This window comes from Atractosteus spatula, chromosome 8 (genome assembly GCF_055471065.1).
Source record: "Atractosteus spatula isolate fAtrSpa1 chromosome 8, fAtrSpa1.hap1, whole genome shotgun sequence".
NCBI lineage: Eukaryota > Metazoa > Chordata > Actinopteri > Semionotiformes > Lepisosteidae > Atractosteus > Atractosteus spatula.
The window spans coordinates 9,206,595-9,230,925 of NC_142713.1; the positions used below are offsets into that span (position 1 = coordinate 9,206,595).

Here is a 24,331-nt window from a genome sequence, read left to right on the forward strand (position 1 = left end):
GGAAGCTGGCGCCTAACCTGGCATGACAGAATGGGACGGGCACAAAGAAAGACAATCACGCACACACACCAGAGTCAACTTCACAGAAGCCAATTAACCGACCTAGTCGTTGGACTGTTGAATGAAACTGGAGCACCCGGAGGAAACCCACAAGAACCGGGGGAGAACATATAAACTCCATGCAGACAGCACTCCAAGAATTGAACACTGGGCCCCGGGGCTGATGTTGACGTACACTAAATCTAAAGTCCTACTCCTTTTTTTCATTTGGCTTTTGAGTTAAATTGTCAAATTAACCCCCACACTTCCGTCAAAAAGATCTTGGAAGGTTTCCGTTTTGTAAAGCAACCGCACGGGAGACCGGGAATTTACGTGGGCTGCGGGGAAAATACTCTTAATCAGGAATCTGGGCACGGATTGGAGACAGTGGTACACAGATCGATGCAGACCTAAACCGCGATTAAGTGATAACAACTCTAAAATAGTCCTCATGCGTGCATGCGTGTCTGTGAAGTTTATATCGGCCAGATATCAGCAAACATCTGGTTACATGCACACAGCTGGAAACAGAACAGCGTCAACTACTATAGCCTATCCATGGCTCTTACTTTATCTCGGGATTTAAATGACAAACTGCGGAAATATATACAGTATATAACAATCGTGTGATGATACTCACTACTTATTTAATTTCCTCTGCATTTATGAACTCAAGGGCTTTGAGAACATTTGAATTAGAGACAATGCAAAAGGGACAGACTGATGTCAACGGTTGTTGTATCTATAATGGAAGACAGCAGCAGCAACACCAATATTGAGTTATGTGGTCTTCTGTGATTTAAGATGGTTTATTGTAACGTCTCCACGCTGTTCCCTGGTTGTCATCAACACGCACTATGTCTGTCGCAGATAATGAAATCATGAATACGATGGCACCCCCTTGGTCGTGGATGTTTTCCTCAAACACAGCCTGCTTAACAAACAAAAAAACAGACTGGCACCGTGATTATTAAAATAAAGCTCAGCTATTTCAGGTGAAAACTTTCTTTCTTAAGTTTATCCTCTCGGAATTCCGCAGCAAAGTAAATTACATTGACACTAACCGATGTATCAATGTACGTGATAATATACATTTCAGGAACATCCGCTGATAACATAAAACAATAGTTTTAAAAGTAGCCTATAGTAATGAGAACGTTTTTTTTTCATTTACAGAAACGAATTGCGACAGCTCAATTGAACCATTGTGGTGCAATATTACGTGGTGAATTATAGCCCTTTCAGCACCAGGTACAATATAGTATTACACCGCAAGAGGGCAGAGTTCGTCTTCTCAAACGTATGTAGAGTAAAACATTATTTTGTGAACTAAATGCTTTCCTTTTTTTCCGGAACAAATAAACCAGGGTAAGAAAACCTTCTTTCATCACGTAGATTTTGAGACACAGTTAAATAAAAAAACGTTGATTTGTAGATGTTTTACGCCAAAGGTAATCATTTTAACAATGAAGTACAAGCGTTCGTGCAGTCTTTGTTTTTGGCCCATTTTAAGTGGGTCGTTTTCAGTTACACTGGAGCATGGTCATCTTCCTTCACTTCGTTTTATAGAGTTATTTACCCGGCTTCATCTGTTTTATCCTATACACCCTAAAAACAGCTTTTCCCCCCTAGTAATGTGTTTTAAACCGAAACATCTGCTGCAGGAAACTGAGAACACAACTGTGTTGCCCCCTAATTGAATACCGGAACATGTTGGTTTTCTAACAGCTGTTTCAGAGTGCAACAAAGAAAAAAGAGCTGCTAAGAGAAAAAAACCCGCCGCAGGCACCTTTTCCTACACATTGCAGCGCTCTGTTGTGTTCCAGGTTTGCTTTCAAGAGTATTGGCTCCCTTGCGCTCGACACACGACAATTCGGTGCTTACATTAAATGCAATGAATATTCTTTTTGAAATGTCTTGTTGGTCAGTGACACCTCTTCTCAAGATGCTAAACAACCTGCCCCCCTCTCAGCAAGAGGTGGTCGTTCAGGCAGAGTGCAGTAGTAGAAAGATGCCTAGTTTTAAATTTGGGAATTCACATGAGCATCTCGCTGCATAGCAGTTCGGATCCTTAACAGCTAATGGTGCGGTGCCTCAGAACTCAATGCACCTGTGCACGTTCGACTTGGACTACCGTGTTTTGTTTTTCACAACCACACATTTATTGTTCTTACAACGAATTTATTGTTCTGGCTGTTACAATGTATTATGTATCGTTTTGTAATGTACTGTCTACACGGTGTGGTGTTGTCTGTCGTACTGTGCCGTCTCCCGTACAGTCCGTGTCCTGAGAGATCTGAGGGAATGAGAGTTCCAATGTACAGATGCCAATAAATTCCTCTACTATTCTCCGTGCCGGTCAGGTCGCTTTCCCTGTATCGACGTGTATTTTATCCCGATGCGGCGGCCTCCCCCTGTCTCACGAAGAAATGCTGGCCGGCTTTTCTGGTCTGTGTCACCCCGGTGTGCCCGTGTGTATGTCCGCCGCGGTGTGGTTCCGCTTCGCGCCCTGTGCATCAGCGGCTTCCTGCTAATGCGTATTTTTTTAAATGTGAAGGAACAAGGTAAAAGTTTAGTCCATGCTGAAAGGAGAAGAAAGGAAACGCAACGTTGCGTTTCCTTTCTTCTGTTTTCAGCATGGAATAAACCTTTTAACTTGTTCCTGTGCGGCCTACGCATGCTGACACAACCCCCTGCTTGAACTTTTTTTTTTAAATGCGTACAATGCAGGGGAAAGGATTGTGTGGGAAACGATGGCCATTCCATTGCAGGGCACACACAGACATTTTAGAGACGCCAGTTTAAGCCGGGCCGCGTGTATTGAGAAAGGTTGCAGCAAAACCGACGCACCGGGAGAAACCCGAGTGGACATCAGTAGAACACAGTGCCTCACGTGGTGTCCCAGGCCGGAATCGATACCAGCAGTTTAGCTCTAAACATCTCACCACCTTGTGGCCCCAAATGTACGTGCATGTTTTGCAAAATGTAGGTTGTACACTGCATGCGGGGGGGGAGAAAATGGCATAATTCATAATAGCGGTAGAGTTTAATCCCCAACCTTTAACGTATCCCACCTCCAACGTAATCCAGATATTTTCATAAGTATGCCAACTGCGGCATCCAGTGCGGTTAGGCACTGTTGTTTTTAAAGTACGCTACCATAGAGAACAGTTTAGTTATATGATACCCAAGGGGCATAAGCGTGCGCATTTCGTGAATCCTGGAGCAAAACTGATTCGGTCGAATTTTAAAATGATCATCATCAGCGGTACAATTGGACTTGTTTTCATTGTTTCGAGTCCGACTGGCATTGTATCTTATATTGGATGATATTAACCGCGCAGTCTTGTTTTGCTTTGCTTGCTCATAAAGGCTTCCTTCCAGTGTAGGTTATCGGTTGTGGCCGAGAGGTTTAATATCAAATAAACACTTGATTCATGTTTCTGTTTACGTTCGGAGCAGGAGCTGGAACAGGGATAGGAACTGGGGATGCTATTTATAACAGTGCGTTCCAACATCTGGTAAGCAGATGAGTTATTTAATGGCAAACCGAAGAGTTACAGGGTGTCGCAATGTAAAGGACTTTTCCAGATTGCCTGTGGCAAATCTAATATTGTACTGATTTTATTGTCTACGCCATCCAGATAGGAAACGTTCGTTAAATCAAATGTGATTATTCAAGGATAAAACCAAAAAAAAAACAAGCAAGACAACAACACAGCGTTTTATTTGTTTTGTAAACGCACCCTTGTTAACAAAACTCCAACATATACTTATTGTTATTTATCTCATTTTTAATTCAACTAGTTTTAGATTTTAACTCCCCTAGTTTGTATCTGTTCACGCTGTGTTAATAGTCACCGCATGTATCTATGGCGGGGCAGATGAACTGCACAGTGCGTGCAACATCGCGTGGTCTTAATATAAAATATTTATCACAAGTGAATGTTAAATTTAAGTGTATTTCCGACACAAATGGGACAAACAAACAGGATAAACACCAACCCTTGAACATCAGATTGGTCAATAGAACAGGTTGATATTTTTTTCAAACAACGCCTGTTTAAACTGGGATACATCTCTGAAAATAACATATAGCAGTATGTTTAATATATACGGCGCTTTTGATTTTTGTGGATGCAGCTGTGGAATCCCTCAACTCGTATATCTGAGAAGTTTTTGAATAGAAACAGACTGCAGCTCTGTTTCAGTGTCGGTTTGTGGGCAGCATATTACCTGCCAGCGTTTTAAACTGTCCAATGTAAAAGTGCTTTACACATGTAATTAGGTGAGAACTGCGTCGAAACGTCGGTGATCGTGTGAAGGTGATCGGTGCTCCTTTTTTTTTTTGTTTTCTGGGGTGTGGATTAGGGAGATCAAAGACCTGGCCCAGGCTGGTACTTTATCATGCAGAGACGTTTCGGAAATCGAATGGCGTCTTTTCCACTCCTCAGTGACTGCCGCGGCCTCTCCGTGGAGCAGTATGAAAAGAATTTTAAAGACGGGAAATAGCTGCCCTACCTGTATGCCTTACGGTGATTGAAGCAATAAAACCAAAGTTTGGCCACGATGGTAAATTTGCCATGGTCCCAACAAAAGCAAATAAAAACGGCACTGTTTTTTAAATCATCGCAGCATATCACGGCGAATTATTTTTTACAGGGTAAAAACAGTTGAAAAAATCCGGAAGACTAACACGAATAATGTTGATTTTATATGACAGCAAGATGGCTAGTCAAAAGCTGACGCTTAAGGTAAGATAATGAACTTCCAGACATAGACTACTTAAAATGTTAGTATTTTCACTTAATTTGTGAGTATTTCTAAGCTATTTCCGAACTATGGGTTCGCTAGTTTTAAATGTATACATTATAGCGCTTGTAATGTTCATGTAGCTGAGATTTTCCCTGGTTTCCTTTTTATCATTTGTACCTTGTGCACTTTTAACGTTCCTCTATTGGATACAGAGGTCCTACTGCGCCCAATTTCAGAGAGGGTGTGTGGGTTAATCTCTTTTATTAATTATACAGGTATGCTACATCTGTATTTATTCGAATACATACACCAAAATCCTGTCCAATTTTCAGATGACTCTAGACATATTATGATTTTCCTCAACACTACCCTCTTCCCTAGGCGATATTGCTCATCGGCGTGGCGTATTGTGGTTTTAAATTTAACTACGATTAAATCTGATTTAGACCATTTTAAAACTAAATTGGATTTACATTTGATCCATGATGTACAGCAGTACAATACGCAGAATAATCATTGGCCAGGGCAAAGCTGTGTAATATTAACGGTTTTCTTCAACCGCTAAAAGAGGTGGGCTTAGTTTTCAGTTTTGGAGGTTAATGGATTAATTATCTTTGCATAAACGTGAAGCACTGAATGTACCATCCCTTTAGCCTTACACTTACGAAATCAGGAGGACTGCTTTGGTAACTCAAGCGATTCAGGACATCCTGGGTAATTCGAGCAGTTCATAAACCCAAAGAACTTTTACTTCAATCTTCACAAAAAGTACCGAGGAGAAAGACAATCTTACGAGGCGAACTCAGCAGCGTGTTTCTGGGGCCGGTGAACTCACGGCCTCTATTTTTTTCACTCATTTGGTGTGTCATTATTTCTCCTAAATTTACACACGTCTGCTTAGTAGCAAAATGAATGAAAACAAGATAAACTGCACCGTGTTTTGAGGTTTAACTTCTTATGTACTTTAAATATAGGTCTGTTACGTGGAGCATGGGAGACCTAATTGTCTATTCCATCTTGGAAGTACTGTCTTTGTGACCTCAGTTATACATACATAAACCATCCTATTAATTACACTGTAATGCTTTTTATGTTGTTGAGTCAGCCATAGTGGGCCGACTAGATTCCAAGACAAGTTGTAGTAAAATTCACCATAATCAGGAGTGTCCGTTACTGTCAATGAATCTAAGAAACAGGAAAACCTAGCTCACACTAAGACATCTGCGTAAAACGAAAATGCTTTTGCTCGCAGCTCAGACGGCGTTGTAGAACACAATGCTGGAGTTTGAAATGATCTAGACTGGAAATGTCAAGTATTCGTCGAGCAGCGCAAGCGCTTGACAAGGGCTTTGCAGAATTTGTGCGACGACTTCAATTTCAGCCCAGCATCTTACTGTCAGTAGTGCATTGTACAGAATACACGTTTTGAAATATAATATTCATAAAAGAAAAAAAAAACAATTCACTGTGCTGTATGATGACTTCTCCGTTCCCACCCTTCTTAGACCACGGGAAATAATGTTTGAGGAGCGCACAGTTCTTATCCATTTGGTGTTTTCCTAACGCTCTGGTGGTCCCACAAATAGGGCAGGGAGATGGGACTGGGGTTTTAGCCTCCTTTTCTCATGGCTCATTGTGTCTGCAGGAAAGAGAGAGAGAGAGAGAGAGACAAGGGCGGGGTGGGTGGGGGGTGAAGTGGAGGGAGGGAGGAGGACAGAGTAGAGTAAGTGGCGAAGTGATCAGATTCACAGATAGGAAGGGCGCCGGCATAGATGGTCGGGAAGCTTGTCCTAATCTTACCCATTCTGTCACGCTCCTCTCATCATTCCGCTCCCGTCCCATTTCTCCCAATTCTACGGGTTCAGGAATTTTTTCTCTCCCCTCCCCGCAGAACCTTGATGTATTTTCTGGTTGACTTGTGCGTGTGAGGGGGTTGCGGTTCTGACCAATCAAGGCGAGGTGATGGATTCTCATAAAGGCTCCTGTTGAAAGTCGGGTTCTCCGCGACAATCTCGGGTTCCGTCCTGAGAGACGGGTGCAGGACTTGCACTCACTGGGAAGAAAGCCGGGAAACTTTTTTTTGACACTTCTCAGGGATATCGAGTCTTTGCTGTTTCTACTGGATGTGTACATGTTGGATATCAGCAAAGGATAAATTGCTCCACTCTTTATTGTGCTTCATCTTTTTTTTGCCCCTTTCTCTTTTTTTACCGGATTATTTTCAGAAGAGCACGTTGAAATTACGATCGTTGGTCCACGGAGACTTGAAAATCAGGATGATCCAGGGACAGGTCACCCGGGCTGGAATACATTTACTGTTGGCAGTCGCCCTGATGACCTGCAGCTCGCAGTTCTTAGTTGATGCGAACTCTTGGTGGTAAGTTTATCTGCCCGCAACAGGCAGTGATTATTCACGGTGTGGAGCGTGCAGTGTGATATTGACAGAAGCGGTCTAACATGACATACAAATGGTTAGCGAATCAACGCTTAAACAGTACTCTTGTGGTTAAAAAAATCCTCTTGATCTGCGTTGTAATAGCTATAGGGGTCAGCTTACAAAGCGATAAACCTGCAACTAAATGTTTTCATACTTAAACCAAATTACTTATTTGAAGATGTTGCCACCTGATATAAATATTAATTTGGTAGGACTATGGCTATGTATAGCCAGCGTCTGTGGATGAATATTGCTTAGTTTTCTTGAGAGCATCTGAACAATTTCTTGTTGAAGCCTTTGTTTGCTAAACGATGCGCGTAAAGGGAGTTCGTTCAGAGTGGTGTTCAATGGTTTTTTAAATACGCCAGTGAGTTGACGACGTTTACTTTATTTGGTCAATATATAACCAAATGCAATAGATTTTTTTAAAAGACGCTTCACAGCGCAATGCAAATTATATAACTGTGCCTTTTATTTAATGAGGTGCAGCAACAATGGTTTCTAGATACTCCGTTTTCTACGGATTAGTTGCTGGAATTCAGACATCGAAGGTGGGTTTTGTATGTAACCCCGGTTTTTCTTATTTCAGGTCTTTAGCGATGAACCCTATTCAGAGGCCAGAGATGTACATTATAGGTGCTCAACCTCTGTGCAGTCAGTTGACTGGACTGTCCCAAGGCCAGAGGAAGCTGTGTCAACTGTATCAGGACCATATGGTTTATATAGGTGAAGGAGCAAAGACAGGTATCAAGGAATGCCAATACCAGTTTCGACAACGGAGGTGGAACTGCAGCACAGTGGACAACACGTCAGTCTTCGGCCGGGTAATGCAAATAGGTAGGACACCTGTTTATTTGCTTTTACGTTTTTGGTGATCCTAATTGGTTGGTCCTGTTGACTCTCCACATGGAGCAATATTTGTCGCATGCCAAATGAATCTTGAGGTTCTCTCTAAAACAGACTGCATTATAAACTGTAAATCATTTTGAAATGTTGTTTAAATGAAATTACTTATAAATATTAGAATGCTTTGAAGAACACTGAGGCGTTCCCGCGTTTAGCTTTAAAATGCACCTAGATATTAAACAGAATTTGGAAAAGGTTCTGCTTGGAACATTAGACTATTAAGTCAACTATTTAGGTTCCCTGTTCTTGGAAAGCGGGCTTACATAGTTAAGCAAATGACATCCGTTTTTGTTTCTGATTATATCAACACAGTGTATTTAAATATAAAAAGAGAATAGTCGAAGAGAAAGTTTTTGCACGCTTTTCAGACCACGGAAATCCAAAATGAGCTTTTTTGGAAGTGAATCTGTGTAAAGGTAATTATCCTGAACTCTTATGTATACATCGCTAAATCCTCTTACAGGCTACTATGGTGATCGTGCTTGGAAACAAGAACTGCATTTCATATACATTATCACCTCGACAGCATATAAATAACTAAACAGTAAGATTTACTGTATCAGTCTACAGCATAATAACATAATAAATAAAGTTACCAAACTGCAAGGCAGACAGACGGAGCGTATTATTCGTCTGGTTTATAGTGATTTACTGATCCCGATGTAGAGCAAATATTTTTACTGCAGTCGTTCCCTTGTTTTTATCTCTTGCTCGTGAAGCCGCATTTTGACGGGTCAGTGTCCCCATTTCTTTGTCGAAGGCGTGTTTACTGGAGTGCGATTCGTATTGTTTGAAAATTCAGCCGAGATAAGCCATTGACAAAACGTGAGTCCTACAACAACTGGGTGTGAGATCCGTTTAGCAGAACAAGGTGTAAGGTCTCTCCACCGTGGAGGGAAAAGGAGTTCGCACAACCCACCTCCTTCTTTTTTTCCCCCCCACAAACAGCAAAGGAGTTATTTGCAGTCAATCGCGAGGTTTATATTGAGGTGTGATCTTGGCTATTGTCCACGGCCTCTTTTGAAATGCAATTATACGATGTCAGGAGGTCGGGAAATCCGGGGCGCTATTTGATGTCTCCGACCAAAGGACAATGTAATTTGATTCTTTTATAGGACGCTTCTCTTACGACCACGACCGGACGCATAGACTGAATTCCTAAGCGTTCGCCATCAATAACACAACCCAGAAATACCCAATGCGAAAGTCAATGTTGGGAAGCGTTGTTCCAGGGAATGCTGTGCATCCTGTAGTACTAACAGACAGAGTACAATTATTTCATAAGCAGTACGTCAACATTCGTATAATTGTATAGTGTAAGTGTAGTGTCTTTCGTATTTTGGGGTTAATAGCTTTGAGGCATACTTTAAGGTCATAAGACATTCCCTAGTTCATTTTTTAATTGTTGTCTCAGCTTTCACCCTTTTCAAAAGGGCTATACGTTTTTCTCCGTCTCCATATCTTAAAAGAATAGATGCTACAAAACAATAAACGACAACTAGCGGAGCATCGCAATGTGCTGTGAAATAGTCCCAAGCTGGATGCACAAAGCGGCAACATTATATATACATATCTTCTCTATGTGAAAAATTGATAGTGTGTAAATCTTTGGGAAAAAAAACACTTGTAGAGTGGGTTCTAACGGTGGGAAAGGCGCTCATTAATAAACTGCGCTATACATTCCTGGTTTCGCTTCACTTAGTGTCAGCCACAGGTGAGAATATTCCTCCCCCCTCAGCCGTCCCCTTATTCATGAAAAAAAATGAAACGAAAGAAGCAGGAATATCAGGTGAAATCTCGCATTACCTTTCCCTGTCACGCTTTCACACCTCTCGTAGTCTTTCAAATTGGCGGGGGTTGTGGGGTCACTGAAAGTTCTGTGTAGGAATGTTGTCTTGACTCTTGACGGACGGATGATATACTTGCAATGGCTATACGCCACGAAATGGATTGCAAAAGCCGTTGCGTTTATCTCGCCTATTTCTAATTTATTTATCAAACTATTGTAAGGGATCCTAAGGGATCCAGCTAATAATGTTTTCTTAAAGAATTGCATTATTTTAAAAAATAACTCGCCAGAATAAGGTATTTCAAAGCGCTTAAAGGAAAGTTTTAAGGAACTTTTTTCAGAAAGGCTTGGAAAAAGCACTGGATTTTTTATTTTGGGTTGCTAGAGAAAAAAGACTTTAACACCAGATGGCATCACTGCACGAGAGTTCTCTCAGGCATTTCAGCTCAATCACTGAGACTCCTAAAACCAACACTACTACTACCTGAATTAACTTGGAAATGGAAAACACATTTTAGAAAATAAATTCTGTTAAAAATATTTTAAAATATATAGCTGTTCTTTGAGTATTGGGTTTTTAGTAGTGGTAGGCAGAGTTCCTGAAACAGAAACAGACCCATTTGTTTGACATTATGTTTCTGTTATTGGAACATGAAGTATTTTTTACTTTGGTTGTTGTGAACTGGGTTCAGGTCCTGGAATGCTGTCTGCGTGGAGTTTGTATGTTCTGGCCATGTTCATCTGGGTTTCCTCTGGGTGTTCTGGTTTCTTCCCACAATCCAAAGACACGCTGGTAGGTTAATGGACTTCTGTAAAATTGACCCTGGTGTGAGTTTGTATGTGTCTGTGTTTGGTTCTGTGTGTTTGCCCTGTGATGGACTGACATCCTGTCCAGGGTGTTTCCTGCCTTGTACCCATTGCTTGCCAGGATAAGTGGTATTGGATAAAGTGGTTAGAGAATGGCTGAATGGGTGGTTGTCGTGAAAGAAATGCGATAGGAATCCGAGCAGAAGTTGTAAAAGGAAAACCCCTTGCACCACATGCTTTGATAAAACAAAAACAAAAAAGCTGTATTTCCAAACGCAGGGCCTCTCAAACTTAAGGTCCCAGTTACATAACTGATACAGATCCATGCCATTTCATTTGGGACAGAGGAGGACGGCCCTTCGGAAAGTTTATATTCCCATTTCCTCTTTATTCTCGCTCCCCACGGCGACTAAAAAAGAAAATTCCTAGCGGTGTAAACAAGGAGATTTAATTTAGAGCTTGCATGGCGCATTGAAGTTACCCAGTGTACAAAATCAAATATTTCTTTACAGAATCTTTGTTTTTTTTTTGTTGTTGTTGTTTTATTTACAATAATAAGAACATAAAAAATGTTCAGATAAAAGGAGCCCATTCTGCCCATGTAGCCCATTTGGTAGGTTTTAGTTAAGGGACCCGAGGATCTTATCCAGCCCTTTCTTTATGAAGAAAAGCTTGGTTACCTGTTTCATACACCCACAACCCTTTACGACAGGGAGCATGGGATAAAACCAAACAGATTGTGTTCTCATCAAACGCCCAAAGCGCCATTCAAGCCATTTGCGGGTATTTTTACAAAAAGGGCCATTTGCTGGGAGATGCGAATACAGTGAGCACCCCTGTAGGAACTCCTGCGGGGGGCGCTCTGTCTCGGGGAGGGGACTCGTGGGAAGGGACAGGCTGTGGGGCTCTGGACGGGAGGGCTGGGCCGTCCGCACGCGGGAGTGCCCGTAGCCACCCCTGGTGCTCAAGTGTCGCTCTTTTCTCGGCGCAGGCAGCAGAGAGACGGCTTTCGCGTACGCCATCAGCGCCTCGGGGGTGGTGAACGCCATCAGCCGGGCCTGCCGCGAGGGGGAGCTGTCGACCTGCGGCTGCAGCCGGGCCGCGCGGCCCAAGGACCTGCCCCGCGACTGGCTGTGGGGGGGCTGCGGGGACAACGTCAACTACGGCTACCGCTTCGCCAAGGAGTTTGTGGACGCGCGGGAGCGGGAGAAAAACTACCCCAAGGGCTCCGAGGAGCACGCCCGCACCCTCATGAACCTTCAGAACAACGAGGCCGGGAGGCAGGTGAGCACTCCAACCCTTCTCCTTGTCCCGATACGGCCGCATCGCCGTTTCAGCTGTGGGTCCCGCGTGAAGGTTGTAATCTTTCGCGTTTTTTTTAAGCTCGAATTGTGCATTTTGGTTTCACAAAAGAGCCGGCGGGGTGACGCAGGGGTTGTCCTGAATTTGATTCTGGACCCCGGGGGGTGCTGTCTGTGTGGAGTTTGCGTGTTCTCCCCGAGTTCGCGTGAGCCTCCTCGTGGTGCTCTGGTTTCCAGTCCAAAGACACACTGGTAGGTTAATTGGCTTCTGGGAAAAATTGGCCCTGGTTGTGAGTGTGCGCATGTCTGTGTTTGCTTCTGTGATGGTCTGGTGTCCCATTCCATGATATAACCATTGCTAGCTAGGATGGGCCCCAGCTGCCTGTATTGCATAAAATGGTTAGAAAATGCATTGTTGGATGGTTTCAGTAAAATCAGGACACCAATAAGAAAATAAGACATTTGTATACATTAACACAGCAGGAACGTCTGTGGCTGGCATCATTGTAGCTGCCTTCAGTAAGGGCATAGGTGGATGAACCTTCAGTGAAAATTCACCTTCCATTTAAAAAGTTAATACTACATAAAATAATTTTTCAGCTCTTTTGTTGTGACAAGGACAAAAAATGTCTTACCTTATTTTAGCTGAACATGTACACTGATTACTATGGTTTTCACTGCCCCTCGGCAATGTTAAGAGACAGTTTAATGAGTCATTTGTTTTTTGTTTTGTTGGACCCACAGGGGGTCCATGCTAATTAAAATGGTAGTACAGTCACATATATGCGCCATAGCCCCTGATTTTGCCACGTCTTTACCCCAGCCAGGAGTGGAATGAAGCATTCCTTCCTGGTTCCATGTCTTGAAATTGTTCCACATTTTCCACATGTCCCCCAGATTTTGAATACTTTTTCAAAAAACATTGTCTTCCAAAACAGTCAGAGGCCTCTGCACTTCCTGGAAGTTGGAGCCGGGGTTCTCGGTAGTGAGCAGCTATCCAATTAGTCTTTCTGAAACAGGCCTCATTTTTTTTTGGTTATTTAAAGGCCATATACCTAACACAACCCTTTCAGCCTCTAAATGCATTCCTTTCTTCCCTAGCCTTCTCACCTCCTCCTCTCCCTTATCTCTACACCTCAGTCCTGTGCAGTTTGTGGCTTGTTTACCTAGCCTGTGCCGGGCCTGGGCCTGGTCTCTGCCTGTCAGAGGCGCCCCATTGTCCGCTGGGAGTATGTCATCAACCAGGAAGGGTGGGCCTCTCTCTCCTTGTGTGTCTATCTGTCATCTTCATAGCCGTTGGCTCAGCAGGTAGACTAAACAGCTGCGCCCTAAAGTCTTTCCCAAACTCCTCGACCCCACAAATGAAATTACCAGTCCTCTGACTTGTTGTGCATCTAAAATATACCTAGGAAGCCTTTGGTTTTATCTGGACGTTGTTTATATGCATCAGAGAGGTTGCAAAGTGATTTGATGAACTTTGTTTTTCGTAAAGGCAAGCTTGCGCCACTATGTCACAATGCCTGTGAGAGAATTTTGCCTTGCAGTTCTGTTAAATAGGTTAATAATATTAATTATTAGGTTAATGATAGGTTAATAACTATCTTGTCATCCCAAAATGTGAAGTAATTCCTAGGTGAAATGGTGAAAAACACTTGAATCTCTAATGCAAATATGCACCCATGGTTTTGTTCTTAAAATGTACGGGGTATGTATAAGCCATGGACTTTTAAACATGAAGCTTGGGATTTCATAGCTTTTAAAATTATTTGCATCACAAAAAGAGCATGGTCAGTGGTATGAAAGACTATAGTTCATGTTTTACTGGAACAATAGTGAAACTCAAAAGTCCTGCATGTTGTCACTTCTCATCCCGAACAACACTCTTTAGTTGAATCTTTTTTGTTATTAAGAGGAAGAACATACCCACTTACATGCTTAATAAAATACTATGTGATACTAATACTAGAACATATTTGATAAAAGAAAATGGTAAATCTGCTGTTCATTAATATTCATAAATACTACAGAAATGTTTGTGATGGTCTGCAGTCCTGTTCAGGTCATTGCTGTAGCTGTTGCTAGTGTAGGTTCTACGCCTTTGCACATTGTGCTCTCCAGATGCCTAACAAGTCAGACCTCTTTGCTCCTGTGTTTAACTGGTTCAAGTTTCAGAACATCTGCGGGTATGTGAAATGAAAGAACACTGGCAGTACCATTCTGTTCCTGCATAAATCACATTTTCTTATCTGTTCGCTGTGGATTATGGGAAGCAGCTCTCACTACACGATACAGTAAAGCTATAGGGGAGCTGTGTAATGCTCAGTGACACCAGAAGAAATCTAGGGATTATCCAGTCATGTTTCATGCAAAGCTCCCATTGATCTGTGAGCACAGAATGAGATAGATCACATGCTCCGTTGGAGTCTCTTTATAGTTGCAACTAATGTAAAGAGGAGTCTAAAACTAGAATTGATTTTGGATCTTTTCTGTGGATTCTTTTTTTGTAGCAACTGTGGTGGCCAGGTTACTGATTGCGATGTTTTCCAAATGCGGTACCTGGAAGGCGTAAGTAGAGTAGAAGCAGTTAAGCTCAAGGAAACAGTGCTCCAGCTGGAGTTCCTGGGGTCATGAGGTCAAGGCCCAGTGCTGGTGCTGTGTTGATTCTCTCAGTGGAGTCCTGCTGGGATCTGGGAAAGGATTAATGCTGAGCATCAGGGTTACAACCCAAGAGCAGTGAATGAAACCCACAGGCAAATATAGGTGGGATAGCGTGAGGCATTGTTGTCTGTTGGTTAGAGATCAGTGAGAGGGAGGCCGTGTACCTCAGAGGTGAGGGCGAGAGGTTGTAGCTGAGAGGCTGCAAAGCCTATTGACCAGTTTAAGAGCTGACAGACTACAATAAAGTGGACTCTTTGCTATTAAATAATGCAAAGCTGTGGAATCTAGTTCTTAAACCTGAGCGAGTATGTCCTGGTGCTGTTCTGTTAAATGGTGCTTAAATTCCTGAACTGCTATGAGATATTAGAGCAAACCTTACAAAGATACTGTGCAAAAAAATACACCCATCCCTTTGCTGGGCTCATTGCAAAGCTGTAGAGGGGCAGTAGGTTGTTTTGCTGTCATATGAAATTACACAGTGTCTGGGAGGATAGTGTTCTCAGCTTGAATTCCAGCATACCTTGAGACAGAATCATTTTCTCAAGCTAATAACCCATATGCACAGAAAGTCCAAATAAGTAACACTGTCGCCAAGATGACAGCGAACAGGAGAGGATCAGTGTCATTAAAGGCTTAATGCGCGGTTCATGCTTTCACAGGGGGGATTTTCAAAACATTTTACTCCAGAGCTGAGCGTGCTCCTAATTTGTTGAAAACAATTCTAAACATCTGAGGATGCCAATCAAGCAAGCAGAGACAAGATAGTTGGGGAGAAACTCAATAAATTGAGCAACCCAGGGACAGATTTGAAATGGCCTTTATTCACAAAGAGATAAAAATCACTGAAGCATAACAGATAGGTAGATACTTTATTGATCCCGTGAGGGAAATTGCAGAATTTCCCTGCTAATGCTTTGAAATAATGCTTTGAAAGTTGTCCTGTCAATGCTTTAAGATTAGCTGCTACTTTAAAAAGTCTGAAAGTCTTTCAAAGGCCTGAAATGAATTAAGGACAGTACAATGAGAGTAGAGAGCACTCGGTTATATATAATGTTATATATAACATATATCTAATGTCAGTAATGTTAAGGAACAAGTAATAGGTTTATTCCAGGCTGAAAAGAGAAGAAAGAAAACACAACGTTTCAGCCGTGGAGCCTTCTTCAGGTGTCTAGTAATGTTATACATCTTTCTGTAATTGCGATATTGATATCTGCTGGTGAATGCTGAGTCATGCCCTAACAGCTCCTGATGACCTCCTGAACTAAACATTTTATGAACTCCGTTGCAATCCAAGCCCCCTTTCTGTCCTCCAAATTGGCACCAGTGATCTTCCTTTAATCCCAAAGGATTCTCATTCTGTCATGCGTCGCTTGGCACTGTTTAAAATCGCATAAAACTCCCAGCGAAAATCTTTTGATTTGTAATGTTGGATGATGAGACTACAAAGGCATCGTAAAAACACGTGGAGTGGACAGAAATCCAAAATGTAGGAAAAAGCTTTGCGCTTTGTGGGTCAAGGTCTGGTCCTCAATGGTCACAGACCAGCAGGTTTGATTGGTCTCTATAAACCATCTACGCCCTTTGACCCCGTGACCTTGGAAATAGGGCTCATGTGTCTAGTTAAGCAAATAATTACTTAACTTTGGTCATTAAGGTTCTAGAAAAAACATAAAAACTGAAGACTTTTTAGCCTTCTATTAGCTCTGTGTTAACATAAGAACAATGACCCCTTGTTTCTTATCTGTAGTTGAGACTACTGAAACTGCTTATACCTGCAGGCACTGTATAATTCTTTTAATCGGTAAGATATACTGTATCTGTCCGACTTACTCGTAGGGTAAACAGATATTTTGTGTATGTAATTGGCAGACCAGGTGAAGCCTTGTTTAACCCGAGGTTCCCCCTATCATTTGCAAACTTCCTGATATTCCTCTGTTATTAATTTCTGTAGCAGGCACACTTAATGGGTTGGAAAATAAAAACAAACCTTAATAAAAATTAAAGTATCGCACGGAGTACATAACTCATCGGGTGCCTTTTACTCTGCGAGTAGAACGAAATGTAACTCTGTATAAAGAAATATAACTATATTATCAGTGATGGACTGGCGTCCCATCCAACACGTATGCTGACTTGTGCCTATTGCTTGCCAGAATAGGCTCCGGCTCCCCTGTGACCCTGTATTGGATAATGCCGTTTTAATGGATGGATATATATATATACAGAAGTTCAAGCAGGGAGCTGCATCATCATGCATAGCCTGCTAAAGAACAGGTAAACGTTTATTCCATGCTGAAATTCATGCTGGGAGGTCTTCAGGTACGAATAAGGCTCTACAGCTGAAATGTTGGATCTCTTTTCTTTTCAGCATGGAATAAACCTTTACCTGTTCCTTTGCAGAGGTATCCATATTATTGACCGATGAAACAAAATAAAGATTTTTATCAAACTTGTCCGGCACAATACAATCAGAAATGCACTCAAGAGAAACAAAGCCACTGCTCTGTGGCTCTGTGAGGTGATGTGTTGACACTACACAATGAATTAGTGGCCCAGATCATTGTAGGTGTCGATGACACTCTGTAGTACTGGAGCACAGCACGGTGGAATGTGTTGTTTCAAGTTGCCAAGAGCCCTGCGGCAATGCGCTCGCCCAGAGGACTCGTCTGCTCTGAGGTGCGACCTGGAGAAGAGGCCTCAGTTGGCTCCCCTTTTTTTAAAGAGAGAGCTTTGATGTGCTTTGGCCATGTGTGTGGACCACCGATGCCCTCAGGAAGGCTCACTTCGGCTCCTCTGAGAAACAAAGGCTTCTCCGCAGCTGCGAGGGGAGTGTGGGGTTGTGTGGGGCACAGAGTGAGATAACGTCTGTCTGTCTTCAGCACGGCAACTGTCAACAAAACCAGTCATTGTCTGCAAAAGTACAGGGAAGCGAGTCCAATCTACTGCTTTAACACGACATGTTACCATCTGTTCAGCTATGAAGAAATGGTAGGAAGCTTGAAGAAATTCACTTAATCAATTTGTGTGCATTTCTCTGATATATAAACAATGCCATGGTGTAGCAGACTGAGATGACATTTAGTCTACCGGTCGCAAGTCATTTTCAGCCTCACACAGCTAGAGTATGCTTCCTCCCGTTGTTACTGTTTGTAGGCTTCTGTTGAATCCATTTAATTTTACACGTGGGCAGCGATACAAAATGCAGCTCACTTTCATTGTTAGTAGATGTGCGGTACTGACAGCTGGATTTTAAGTGCTTGTTCTGGATTACTTGGAACAATAGAAAATGATGCTCTGTTAACATAATGACATTAGAGGTGTCAGTGCAAAAAAAAAAGATCTAAGCACTTCTGGATCTGCTCTGCAATTTCTGAGGGGAGTGCTTTGTGGACAGTTGGTCTTGGCAATCATTCAAGCAATGTGGTGACGCTAAGTATTTAGATTCAGAGACAAGAACCATTTGCCTATTTGTAAATGACCCAAAAGCTATCATGGTATAAGGGACATGGGATAATTATAATTATGTATGCAAAGGGCAAGCAAGTAATATTTATTAACATACTCACCACTTCATCCAATCAATCATGTCTTGAGCATGCAACTGTAACTCCACTAATTGACCAGACTGAAACATTTATACCTTATGCCAGAGCTAATAAGAATATACAGGATTAAGAATTGTAGCAATAGAATTTTTAGGAGGGTCAGCCTGTACACAGCAGGAAAAAAAATTGTTCACAACGCTGGTATTAACATCCCCACTCTGCCATGGTGGTGGGAACCAAGTCAATAGCACCTTGTTTTGGGGTCGTATCCAAAGAGCATCACATCCTCCAGTACAGTCTGGCCACCATACTGGAGCATTGGTTTGGAAAAGAGAAGATGGAAGAGTGCCAGATGGTTCATCAATACCACCATATCAATGATCTTTTTTCCTAGTAGGTCACCTTACTGACCAGCCTGACTTTGCTTCTGAGATCCGCTGTGATCAGACTACAAGGTGGAAAAGTTGCATCCTCTAATTAGTTTTAAAGGTTAAACGACCACTCAATGGAAAAAAATAAAAAATAAAAATTAGACATGGCAGTTTCAATAGATGCTATCACAGTCCATGTCCCTTGTGCGAACTACAGTGATCTCCTCTGTGAAGGGTTTATAGTTATGCGGGTGTGATCGAGAAACAACAGTAGAGGGTCTAGTGTGACTCCCACTCGCATTTCCTCACAGAAACTACTCTCATTTACTTCCTAACTGTGCAAAGCAGAGCACAAGAAATACTGCACATTAGTTTTGAAAAGATGGATACATTCTGGCTCAAGCACAATAGATTGTGGGCTCTTGGGACGCTTAAGAAGTTCTATTTAAAAAGTGCTTTAATATTCTGATCTCTAACGTAATTCCTATTGGTATGTTAATATGAGAGAGTATTACCATGTGGCCCATCCCTCTACTGTGCAGGGCATGTGGGTCAGACTCATATTTGTTGTTTTACTCTGTGATGGATTTCTTCCTGTCTTTGGCAGTGAAAAGCCGACATGCAGAGGCTATAGCTGTTTGTTTTACTAATAGCCTGGCTGGTGGCATCATTCCATACAGATATCAGATCCTGTTTGCTTTAGGGTTTGAAAAATCATTGGGTCATTTAAATTCACTGATCTGAACGGAAGAAACAAAATAATCCTGTAGAATTGTAGAAGCAAGTCGCTGTGTATGCAGTAAGAAAAAAACAAGAGGAGTGAAATCATTTGGAGAAAGGTGACCAAATGTTTGTTTGCCGTTTAAAATCTCAATTTAGCTGCACTGTAAATGTGCAGATGTCATGTAGCCGAGAAACTCCACTTTTTACAAAATGAATGTAGCTTAAATGCAGATGGATTGAGTGAAATTTTGTTTTAAACCCAACAAAGACTTGTCTTATTATTTGCAAGTTCAATTCTCAGCTGATAAATAAAGGTCCTTGAGCATTATCTGTGTTATGACTTAATAAGGACACTGATTGAGTCTTCCTAATAAAAATTAAATCCCAAAATGAATAAAGAACTGGATCAGAGCCCTTTATAGTAGCTATGTTTGGTTAAGACAAGGGCAGTAAAGCACATCTGAACCACAGTAAAGCACAAAGATGTAAGGTAAAAACTTGTGCCGTGGCAAGGCAATTGGTAAACACATTAATTTTTTAAACCTCTTGAAATATGATTTTGCTGGGGGAACTTAATCTCTTCTAGTGATTCCCCTCATCTTCCTTACCTAAGTCTGGTTTTTCCTTGTTACATGAACTCAAGGTGTTCTTCCTCTGGGATGCATATTAACCACTCTGGCTAAAGGAGAAGTCTGTTACGGTCTAGGGTATTGTGATGCAAATATTTATACCCCTGGTTTTATGTATGATTTTGTAAAAGGTCAAACATGCTCTATATGACCCCCCTGCTGAAAATCTTCTTCCCCCAGGACAGAGGAGAAACAGGCAAGTTGCCCAAAGTCAAGGGTGCTCTTTGTGTTTCACCATTTCAGCCAGAAGGTGTCAGCTTTGCATCACTCTCTAGTCAAGAAACTGCTCTTCAGACATTTACAGGAAGTTTAAATAGATCTGCTACCATTCTTTCCACCACATTTGTTTCTCTGTTTTTCTCTGCAAATCCAGGTGAAACACTAAAACTATGTTTAAGTGTAATTTGTTTATCTGAAAAAAATCCTTCAATTTCACATTTTTGTGATCCTGATTGTGATTGGTTCAGATAGTAAAATGTAGAATTTTCCATTTATTTTCAGAAACCAAAGAGCAGGTAATACTGTTTTAAAAGAACCTCTTACCAATTACTGTTGCTGTGTTATTTTTGAAAATAATTCTAATCAACTAGCAGATGGAACAAAAGGAATAGGCTTAAGAAAGAGGAGTATGAATATGAAAAATGAGTTGTTTGGAAGAGGAGGAGGAAAAAGGAGATTACAACTGTCTGGTATCAATTACTATCACAAGCCAGCCCCATGAGCCTCAAGCCCCAAGAAATGCATTTGCTTTTTTTACCTAGTACTCTTATTGACTAAGGGACTTACTGAAGCAGTGCTTCAGTCCTCCCAATGAAGTCCTAAAATGGATAAATCAAGTCCATCCAGAATACAACTTGAAAGAAGAAACTGGAAAGGAACTAGACTTTTCATTAAAGGGTCTCTGCATTGTGCTGAAAATCTTCTGATTCATATCTTCTTCAGATTTTTCCGAAACAATTTAGCTGCTCGTTTGTTAGGTTTTGTTTAATAGAGAAGGGACAAACCATGAGGAGGCGAGTTAGTAACACTTCCAAGGTGACGAATGCACTTTAAAACTTTCTTCGTCGTGTAGACAACAAAAATGAAAATACTAGCTGTCTTGTAATTAAGCACTTTGTGCAATAAGTGGAAGAAGTGTTCGTCTGTGAAACAAAGTGTGGTGCATTTAATATGACTGCGGCTGGCAACTTTAAATACAAGTAATAGGTTTATTCCATGCTGAAATAAAGAGGAAAGAAAACACAACGTTTCGGCCGTGGAGCCTTCTTCAGGTGTGAGCTCACACCTGCTCACACCTGAAGAAGGCTCCACGGCCTAAACGTTGTGTTTTAATAAACCTATTACTTGTTCCTTTGCAGCCTATGCATGCTGACGCAGCTACCCACCTGAATTTTAAATACATATTCTTTTAACAGGTAAAGGTAAGGTTTGGATCTAAGAGAGATATAAAAATGTACAGAATGTTCAACTCATCATGACAGAAAAACAGCAAACATTTTTAAACATTGAAATATGTCATTATTTTAATTAATTTATATTGCACCAATTAATAATGAGCAAAAAGGCTTTTTGTTCTTGAAATGTTTTACTATAGTTACACTGTAGAAAAGAAAAATGTTATTTTCAAACAACGAACAACAAGGAAGGTAAAGAATTGTTTCAGCTGTGGAAACTTCGGCATGGAATGAACTTTCCCCCGTTCCTTTGCAGAATAAGATGACACTGCTCTCTACTCAAGCTTCTTTGAAGAATGAGGAAGTCTAGTTTGTTAACAAATCCACACATTTAGTATTGAGTTGAAATTCTGGACTGGCAATATATACTGTGGATTGAGAAATCCTAGCCACCGAAAGGACAAAGGAAAACATAAAAGTTTTGTTAGAAAGAAAAAATAGATAAAAACATGTTTCATTTGCAGACCATTTGAATAATTGGGCTGAGATCTGTGAAAATGTGCCACCTGGTCTTGAAATTGTGTCATCTGAAAAGAGTGAAAGAAGCCAGCTGATATGTGTTTGCGATCTGGCCTCCTGCTGCTAAGTTCCAGAAAGAGTTTTTGAACCTTTTGAACCTTGGTTTATATCCAGTTTGTGTCTTTGATTAATATAGTTAGAAGGTATAGTGTACTCCCATTTGACTGTGTGTAAACTTTGTCATTTCACCTTCTGTCCAGCCCAGAGGCCAAAAATTACAGAACAGAAGGACAGAACTATTGTAACATCTCACCCAAAAGTACAGCCAAGAGCACAAGATTAGAAGGAACAGCAACATTATTTGTATGTTTCTGCTTCAGAAAGAATTGGCATTGATGAATGCAATTCAAACCACATTGAAAGCAAAATGTATATGTATAAAAATGTGTAAAACCTCCAATTTACATCACAAAATAGACAAAATTTCCAGGTGTGCACAGCGCCATGTTGCCCTCATTGTCTGTGATTCAGAACAAGGCAACAAAACATTCGGTGAGGTGAAGCGGCCCTATTATATTGTCAACAAGGAGGCCTGTGAATACATTACATCTCTTTTAATCCATAAAATATTGCTCTCCGCTTCAAGATGGGTTTGCCACTTCTCAACTCTGCATGCAGATCCCTTTGGAATATTTCTGCGGTGAAATGTCTGCTGCACAGCCTGTACTTATTCGCTTGTACATCACAGTACATTAGTCATTACTGTGACTAGTGAGCAGGAAGGGCCGCCTCACAATGCAATTCGCGCAAAAAATCTCTCGCTCTCGCCCGCGGTGAGACCTGCAGTTTGCACCAACATGGCAACTACACAGTACTTTCACGAAGTTCACAGTTTTGTGCTTAATCCAGAATTCGGAAAATTTGCAATACCGTCAATTACTTAATTTTGTTACTGAGATTTAATAACAGAAACTGAGACTTTAAAGCTTGGACACTGTGGGAAAGTTCGGGTTCACAGCTGAGTGAAAGCTGGTGGTTTCAGTACTGCTCTGTGCTTCCACCTGGCCTGGTGTTATGTATTTGGCTAGCACCAAAATATCGGGCTTTTTCTGCTTCTCAGGGATCCCCTTCCTGTGTTGATATTAATGCCTCATAGAATCAACCATATCAGTAAACGAAAAAGGTAAAGCTATGTGATTAGTATTTCTTGTTATTAGTCAGGGTTGGGGCAAGTTATTTTTCAAAAGTAATCCATTACAGTTACAAATTACTTGTGTTAGAGATGACTTTTTTCAATTTAGAAGAATTTGTGAGGTAATGCACATATGCACGCACTCAGTGTAGATCACTGTAATGAGTGACTTTTTCAAAGTATTTTCTCCCCCAACATATTGTCATTTTTAAAAAGTAACCTCTTACACAAGTAGCTTGTAACTGTAACGGATTACTTTTTAAAAGTATTATTCCCCAGCGCTGTAATGAGTGCAGTGTAAGTGCATGAGAGTAAGTGGGAGAAAGAAAAGGAGGGGAAAGCCATACTGTAACTCTCCCTCTATATATCTTTTTCAGGCAGTCTATAACCTGGCGAATGTTGCCTGCAAGTGTCATGGCGTATCGGGGTCCTGCAGTCTGAAGACCTGCTGGCTCCAGCTGGCCGACTTTCGGCGGGTGGGGGAGTTCCTGAAGGAGAAGTACGACAGCGCTGCCGCGATGAAGATCAACCGCAAGGGCAAGCTGGAGCTGGTCAACCACCGCTTCAACCCGCCCACGCCCGAAGACCTGGTGTACATCGACCAGAGCCCCGACTACTGCCTGCGCAACGAGACCACCGGCTCCCTGGGCACCCAGGGCCGCCTGTGCAACAAGACCTCCGAGGGGATGGACGGGTGCGAGCTGATGTGCTGCGGCCGGGGCTACGACCAGTTCAAGACCTACCAGTACCAGCGCTGCCACTGCAAGTTCCACTGGTGCTGCTACGTCAAGTGCAAGAAGTGCACGGAAATCGTGGACCAGTTCGTCTGCAAGTAGAACCGGCTGGCAGCCAGGGCACCAGTAACTACAGCCAAAAAAGGAAAAAAATAAAAATAAAAAAAAACAAGATATGATTTAAGTAAATAAAGAGAAGATAATTTAATAAGACTTTTTTAAGAAAAAATAGAGGAAATTATCATGAAGAGGCACGAGGAACCCTTCCTTTTATGTGTGTGTGTGTGTTTTTGGTTCGCAACACACCTGCAGCAGCCTAAGCTGTGCTAAGTGGAGGTGCCGTTCGGGAAAACTGGGATGCGCACCCTGAACCTGCTTTTACACGCACACGCAGACATGGACCCTGCTCTGCCGAAATCCCGAGTCTTCAAGGGCTTAAAATCGAGTGGGGAACCTTTCTTTGTGGACTTGTGGAGGCCTTTTACGGAACTCCTTCTGAAGAAAAAGAAAAGAAAGACACCCATTCTGC

General features: G+C 41.8%; 1 protein-coding gene across 1 annotated transcript in view; it reads left to right on the plus strand.

The window, feature by feature from the left end:
- wnt5b (wingless-type MMTV integration site family, member 5b) overlaps positions 1–23,985 on the plus strand; it is a 96,918-nt gene extending 72,933 nt beyond the window's left edge. The window contains exons 2-5 of the mRNA XM_088923322.1: positions 7,020–7,171; positions 7,821–8,068; positions 11,725–12,017; positions 23,446–23,985. Of these exons, the coding sequence (XP_088779448.1) occupies positions 7,020–7,171; positions 7,821–8,068; positions 11,725–12,017; positions 23,446–23,904 (1,152 nt within the window). The 3' untranslated portion in view covers positions 23,905–23,985. The remainder of the gene's footprint in view (positions 1–7,019; positions 7,172–7,820; positions 8,069–11,724; positions 12,018–23,445) is intronic.
- Positions 23,986–24,331: the final 346 nt, after the last annotated feature.